This window comes from Mustela nigripes, chromosome 13 (assembly GCF_022355385.1).
Source record: "Mustela nigripes isolate SB6536 chromosome 13, MUSNIG.SB6536, whole genome shotgun sequence".
Lineage (NCBI taxonomy): Eukaryota > Metazoa > Chordata > Mammalia > Carnivora > Mustelidae > Mustela > Mustela nigripes.
Genome location: NC_081569.1, coordinates 123994284 through 124002413, shown reverse-complemented (window position 1 = coordinate 124002413; position 8130 = coordinate 123994284). Strand labels below are relative to the sequence as shown.

The following is an 8130-nucleotide window of genomic DNA, read 5'->3' as shown; positions in this document are numbered from 1 at the left end:
ATAAAGAAGGGTGTGGGAATTTGCTGTTGTTCTTTATATGAAACTTCCATAAGTCAACCATGAGCATGATGAAAGTGTCTGCTCCACAGTTCATTGACTTGGGTTCATAATAACCCAATCTCTGATAATTTATTTCAGAGTATTTAAAGTTAAAATTTAGTGGGATCAAGCATCATGTGTTCTTCCAACTGAGTTAAAGCCACATTTTGGGTATAGAGATTACTAAAAATAAATAATAAAACTTAAAAAAATATTGTATTGCGTATTTGAAGAATGTTAAAAAAGTAGACCTTAAAAGCTCTCATCACAAGAAAAAAATTTTTGTATAACTCGCATGGTGACAGATATTAACTAGACTTATTGTGGTAATCATTTCAGTTTTACAACTATTGAATCATTACATTGTACACCTGAAACTAATAAAATGTTAAATTTTAATTGTACTTCAATAAAAAAAATTATAGAAAAAAAAATTTAGTGGGAGCTGTGACTATTACTATATAGGAGTAGATGTGATATTAACCAAGTTTTGAGTTAAGTAGAACAAGTTGAGGTGATTTATATATTTTAGGAGTCTCAATGACTGTGAGCAGGTGAGATTGAGTGTATAGATTAGGAATTGAAACATGTCAATATAACTTGACAAAGTCTGAAAAAGGAAACATTCACCAAGGTCAATGGGTCTTTTATTGTAGAGAATACAGTGAATTGATTCCATAAAGTTGATTAAATTGGATGAACCATCTAAATGTAAAAGTGAAGGAAAGCATAAATACAGTTACTCAAGTTAGATTAGGAGTTAGGTTTCCAAAACTCATATGACATATAACTAAGTTCTGGACCATAATATATGACCATAATATCTGACAGACCTTGGTTTAGGATCTTCCACATGCAGTCTTCCTTATTTGTTCTCATGATGCCTGATTGAACTAGAGATAAGGTATAGGGAAACACTGGAAGACATGTGTTGAAGATGGCAAAGCTTCCATCAACTTGTACTTTAGGATGGTGGCTTAAAGTCTTCCTGGACAATCTGCTCATTTGTCCCATACTGTTACATGGACAATAAGCAATCCCTTGTGGACACTACTTGATAAAGCACTTAGCTTTACCTTAATGAATACAAAGTCTAAAAAAAAAATAAAAACCATGGCAATTACTCAAACTTTTTGCAAGGTCATAAATGCCCCTGAGAATCTTTTGAAAGTTCTGGAAATATCTGCCTCAGAAATGCTTACATTCAGCATGTATGTAACATTTTTGAAATAATTTCTTGAACCTTATGAAATGCATGCATAGATGTTAAAGTCATTCAGTCTAAAGAATCTTAAAATGCAAACATGAAGCAAATGATCACTGAGGATCATATAGAAAAGCCAGTTGGCATAGGACATTTCACACTAGGTGCTGGACATTTTTATCATTTAAAAAATTGTTTTAATTAATTTATTTTTTATTATGTTATGTTAGTCACTGTACAGTACGTCATTAGTTTTTGATGTAATATTCCATGATCAATTGTTTGCATATAGCACACAGTGCTCCATGCAATCCATGCCTCCTTAATACCCATTGTCAGACTCACACATCCCCCCGGCTCACCCATGCCCCCATTCCCCTCCCTTCTAAAACCCTCAGTTTGTTTCCCAGAGTCCATAGTCCCTCATGGTTCATCTCCCTGTCCTGTTCTCCCTCCTTCATTTTTCCCTTCCTTCTCCTAACATTCTCCATGCTATTCCTTATGTTCCACAAATAAGTGAAACCATATGGTAATCGACCTTCTCTGCTTGACTTATTTCACTTAGCATAATCTCTTCCAATCCCATTCATATTGATGCAAAAGTTGGGTATTCATCCCTTCTGATGACTGAGTAATATTCCATTGTGTATATGGACCACATCTTCTTTATTCATACATCTGTTGAAGGGCCTCTTGGCTCTTGCTACAGTTTAGTTATTGTGGCTATTGCTGCTATAAACATTGGAGTGCATGTGGCCCTTTTTTTCATTACACCTGTATCTTTGGGGTAAATACCTAGTAGTGCAATTGCTGGGTCATAGGGTAGCTCTATTTTAATTTTAATTTAATTTAATTTAATTTCTTTTCAGTGTTCCAAAATTCATTGTTTATGCACCACACCCAATGCTCCATGCAATATGTGCCCTCCATATTACCCATCACCAGGTTCACCAAACTCCCCAGCCCTCTCCTCTCCAAAACCCTCAGTTTGTTTCTCAGAGTCCACCTCCACATTGTTTTCCAAAGTGGCTATACCAACTTGCATTCCCACCAAAAGTGTAAGAGGGTTCCCCTTTCTTCACATCCTCTCCAACATTTGTTATTTCTTGCCTTGTCAATTTTTGCCATTCTAACTGGTGTATGGTGATATTTCAATGTGGTTTTGATTTGAATTTCCCTGATGGCTAATGACGATGAACATTTTTTCATGTGTCTATTAGCCACTTGTATGTCTTCTTTTGAGAACTGCCTGTTCATGTTTTCTGTCCATTTTTTGACTTGATTATTTTTTTGGGTGTTGAGTTTGAGAACTTCCTTATAGATTTTTGATATCAGCCCTTTGCCTGTAGTGTGATTTACAAATATCTTCTCCCATTCTGTGGGGTGCCTCTTTGTTTTTTGTTGACTGTTTCTTTTGCTATGCAGAAGCTTTTTATCTTGATGAAGTCCCAAAAGTTCATTTTTGCTTTTCTTTCCCTTGCCTTTGGAGATGTATCTTGAAAGAAATTGCTGTGGCCAATGTCAAAAAAGTACTGCCTATGTTCTTCTCTAGGTTTTTTTGATGGATTCCTAACTCATATTGAGATCTTTCATCCTTTCAGAATTTATCTTTGTGTATGATGGAAAGGAATGGTTGAGTTTCATTCTTCAGTATATAGCTTTCCAATTTTTCCAGCACCATTTATTGAAGAGGCTGTCTTTTTTCCATTGGATATTTTTTCCGACTTTGTCGAAGAGTATTTGACCAAAGAGCTGAGGGTACATATCTGGACTCTGTTCTGTTCCATTGGTCTTTGTGTTTGTTTTGATGCCAGTACTATGCTGTCTTGGTAATCACAGCTTTGAAATACAGCTTGAAATCAGGCAACGTGGTACTATAGCTTTGTTTTCCTTTTTTCAACATTTCCTTGGTGATTTGGGGTCTTTTCTGGTTCCATATAAATTTTAGGATTATTTGTTCCAGCATTTTGAAAAATGCTGTTGGTATTTTGATTGGTATGGCATTGAAAGCATAGATTTCTTTGGGAAGCATAGACATTTTAATAATGTTTATTCTTCCAATCCATAAGCATGGAATGTTTTTTCCATTTTTTACTGTCTTCGTTATTTCTTTCATGAGTGCTCTGTGGTTCCTAGAGTATAGATCTTTTACCTTAGGTTTTTTCCAAGGTATATCTTATGGTTTTTGGCGCTACTGTAAATGGAATCGATTCTCTAATTTCTCTTCCCACAGTTAAATTGTTTCTATATAAGAAATCAAGTGATTTTTGTGCATTGATTTTGCATCATGCCACATTACTGAATTGCTGTATGAGATTTAGTAATTTGGGGGTGGAGTCTTTTGGGTTTTCCACATAAAGTATTGTGTCATCTGTGAAGAGAAAGAGTTTGAATTCTTCTTTGCCAATGTGAATGTCTTTTATTTCCTTTTGTTTCTGATTGCTGTTGCTAGGACTTCTAGTACTATGTTGAACAATAGTGGTGAGAGTGGGCATCCTTGTCATGTTCCTGATATCAAGGGAAAGGCTCTCAGCTTTTCCCCATTAAGAGTGATATCCACTGTGGGTTTTCCATAGACAGATTTTATGAAATTGAGGAATGTACCCTCTATCCCTATACTTTGAAGAGTTTTAATAAGGAAAAGATGCTATATTTTGCCAAATGTTTTTTCTGCATCAGTTGAGAAGACCATGTGGCTCTTCTGTCTTATCTTATTTATATGTTCTATCACATTGATTGTTTGCAAATGTTGAAACAACCTTGCATCCCAAGAATAAATTCTACCTGGTCATGGTGAATAATATTTTTAATGTACTGTTGGATTCTATTAGCTAGGATCTTATTAAGAATTTTGGCATTCAGGCCCGAGCCCGAGTCCTGGCCTCTCATCTTACTCTCCGAATAGCATGAGCTTCACCACCCACTCCACCTTCTCTTCCAACTATCGGTCCCTGGGCTCCATGCAGTCGCCCAGCCACCGGGTCCGGCCTGTCAGCAGCGCGGCCAGCGTCTACGCAGGCGCCGGAGGCTCAGGCTCCCGGATCTCCGTATCCCGCTCCACCAGCTTCCGGGGTGGTTGGGGGTCTGGGGGCCTGGCCACGGGGTTGGCCGCTGGGATGGCCAGGGGTCTGGCCGGCATAGGGGGCATGCAGGGCGAGAAGGAGACCATGCAAGACCTGAATGACCGCCTGGCCTCCTACCTGGAGAGGGTGAGGAGCCTGGAGGCAGATAATCAGAGACTGGAGGTGAGAATCCGGGAACACCTGGAGAAGAAGGGAACCCAGGTCAGAGACTGGGGGCATTACTTCAAGACCATCGAGGAGCTGAGGTCTCAGATTTTTGCAAGTTCTGTGGACAATGCCCACATCGTTCTGCAGATTGACAATGCCCGTCTTGCTGCTGATGACTTCAGAGTCAAGTATGAGACGGAACTGGCCATGCGCCAGTCCGTGGAGAGTGACATCCACGGGCTCCGCAAGGTCATCGATGACACCAATGTCACTAGGCTGCAGCTGGAGACAGAGATTGAGGCTCTCAAGGAGGAGTTGCTCTTTATGAAGAAGAACCATGAGGAGGAAGTAAAGGGTCTACAGAACCAAATTGCCAACTCCGGGTTGACCGTGGAGTTGGATGCCCCCAAGTCTCAGGACCTCAGCAAGATCATGGCAGACATCCGGGCCCAGTATGATGAGCTGGCTCGGAAGAACCGAGAGGAGCTGGACAAATACTGGTCCCAGCAGATTGAGGAAAGCACCACAGTGATTACCACACAGACCTCAGAAATAGGAGAGGCTGAGATGACCCTCACGGAGCTGAGACGTACCGCCCAGTCCTTGGAGATCAACCTGGATTCCATGAGAAACCTGAAGGCCAGCTTAGAGAACAGCCTCAGGGAGGTTGAAACCCGCTACACCATGCAGATGGAGCAGCTCAACGGGGTTCTGCTGCACCTGGAGTCTGAACTGTCCCAGACCCGGGCAGAGGGGCAGCGCCAGGCCCAGGAGTATGAAGCCCTGTTGAATGTCAAGGTCAAGCTGGAGGCTGAGATCGCTACCTACCGTCGCCTGCTGGAAGATGGGGAGGACTTCAATCTCAGTGATGCCCTGGACAGCAGCAGCTCCATGCAAACCATCCAGAAAACCACTACCCGCAAGATTGTGGACGGCAAGGTCGTGTCTGAGACCAATGACACCAAAGTTCTGAGGCGTTGAGGGAGCAGAAGCAGGGTACACTTTGGGGAGCAGGAGGCCAATAAAAAGTTCGAAGGTCAAAAAAAAAAAAAAGAATTTTGGCATTCATATTCATCAGGAATATTGGTCTGAATTTGTCCTTTCTCATGGCCCCTTGCCTGGTTTTGGGATCAAGGTAGTGCTGGCTTCATAGAATCTGGAAGTTTTCCTCCTGTTTCTATTTTTTGAAAGAGCGTCAGGAGAATAGGTATTATTTCTTCTTTGAAAGTTTGGTGTTATTCCCAGGGAATCCATCAGACCCTGGATTCTTGTGGGGTTTTTTTTGGGGGGGGAGATTTTTGGTCACTGCTTCAATCTTGTTACTGGTTTTGGTCTATTCAAGTTGTCAATTTCTTCCTGTTTCCATCTTGGTAGTTTATAGTTTTCCAGAAAAAGCATCCATTTCTTCCAGATGGCTTAATTTATTGGCATATATCTGTTGATAATTTCCGATAATTGTTTTTATTTCTTTGGTGTTAGACCTGATCTCTCCCCTTTTATTCATAATTTTATTAATTTGGGTCTGGACAGTGGTTTATTGATCCTATTAATTCTCTCAAAGAACCAGCTTCTAGTTTCATTGATGTGTTCTACTGTATTTCTGGTTTCTAACTTACTGATCTCTGCTCTAATCTTAATTATTTCTCTTCTCATATGTGGGTTAGGTTTAATTTGTTGTTGATTCTACAGATCTTTAAGGTGTAAAACTAGTTTATGTATTTGGAATTTTTCTAATTTTTTGAGTAAGGTTTGGATGGCTATGTATTTCCCCCTTAGGACCACCTTTGCCATATGCCATAGGTTTTGGACAGATATGTCTTTATTCTCACTGGTTTCCATGAATCTTTTAAATTCTTTGATTTACTGGTTGACCCAAACATTCTTTAGCAGGATGGTCTTTAGCTTCCAAGTGTTTGAATTTCTCCCATACATTTTCTTGTGATTGAGTTCCAATTTTAAAAGCACTGTAGTCTGAGAATATTCAGGGAATAATCTCAATCTTTTGGTATTGGCTGAGACCCAATTTGTGACCAGTATGTGGTCTATTCTGGAGAAATTTCCATGTGCGTCTGAGAACAGAATGAGTATTCTGTTCAAAAACAGAGTGACCATTCTGTTTTAGTGTGGAATGTTCTGTATATATCTATGAATTCCATCTGGTCCAGTGTGTCATTCAAAGCTCTTCTGTTGATTTTCTGCTTAGATTATCTACCTATTGCTGAGAGAGGGGTGTTGAGGTCTCTTACAGTTAACATATTATTGTCAATATATCTCTTTATTTTGGCTAACAGTTGTCTTATGTAGTTGGTTGCTTCCCTGTTGGTGTCATAGATATTTACAATTGTTAGATCTTCTTGTTGGACAGACCCTTTAAGAATTATATAGTGTCCTTATGTATATCTAATGACAGTCTTTAGCTTAAAATCTAATTTGTCTGATATGATAATTGCTACCCCAGCTTTCCTTTGAGGTCCATTGGCTTGAAAGTTGCTTCTCCATCCCTTCACTTTCAGTCTGCATGTATCCTTAGATCCCAAATGGGTCTCTTGTAGACAACATATGGATGGGTCTTGTCATTTTATCCAATCTGCAACCCTGTGCCATTTTATTGGAGCATTTAGGCCATTCACCTTGAGAGTGATTATTGAAAGATAAGATTTTATTTTCACCATGTTGCTTATGAAGTTCTTGTTTCTATATATTGTCTATATATTGTATATTTCTTTTCTATATCACTCTGGGGTCTTTCTCCTTTTATAGAATTCCCCCCCCCCTCCAATATTTCTCTCAGGGCTGACTTAGTGGTCACATATTCTTTTAGTCTCTGCCAGTCCTGGAAGCTCTTTATCACTCCATCATTTCTGAATGACAGCCTTGCCAGATAAAGAATTCTTGGCTGCATGGTTTTCTTATTTAGTACACTGAATATGTCTTGCCAGACCTTCCTGGCTTGTCAGGTCCCTATGGATAGATTTGACCTCATTCTGATGTTCCTTCCTCTGTACATAAGGAATTTCTTCCGCCTAATTGTCCTTAAAATGGTTTTCTTGTTTCTAAGATTTGCAAGTTTTACTATAAACATGCCAGGGCATTGGTCTGGTCTCCTTGATCTTGGGAGGGGTCCTCTCTGCCTATAGGATAGGGATGCTTGTTTCCTTCCCCCAGATTAAGGAAGTTCTTGGCTACAATTTGCTCAAATATATCTTCTAGTCCTCTCTCCCTCTCTCCACCCTCTCAGGGTTCCCAATAATGCTGACATTGGAAAGTTTCATAGCATCATTTATTTCTCTAATTCTGTTTTCACGGATTTTAAGCTTTTGTTAAAGGCTTCCTCCTGTTCCTTCTTTTCTATCAGTTTGTCTTTTAGATCATTAATTCATTCTTCTGCCTGTTTACCCTAGCTGTTAGAGTATCTGGATTAGATTGGATCTCACTGATAGCATTTTTGAGTTCTGCCAGATCAGCTCTCATATCTGCCCTTAGGGAATCCGTGTTGCCATTAATAATTTTCTCCAGCCTGACTACAGTCTTCATACCTACTACCCTGAAGCCTACTTCTGACATCTTGCTTATATCCATATCTATTAGATCTGTGGGAGAGGCCTCTGTCTCTGGGTCTTTTTTTGGTTGAGATTTCCTCTTCCTAGTCAGTCTGTC

General features: G+C 39.7%; 1 protein-coding gene across 1 annotated transcript; it reads left to right on the top strand.

The window, feature by feature from the left end:
* The first annotated feature begins 4110 nt into the window (after nt 1–4110).
* Nucleotides 4111–5514, top strand: LOC131998884 (keratin, type I cytoskeletal 18-like). The gene has a single exon (XM_059371323.1). It carries the CDS (start codon nt 4150–4152, stop codon nt 5452–5454), a length of 1305 nt encoding a protein of 434 aa, XP_059227306.1. The 5' UTR covers nt 4111–4149; the 3' UTR covers nt 5455–5514.
* Nucleotides 5515–8130: the final 2616 nt, after the last annotated feature.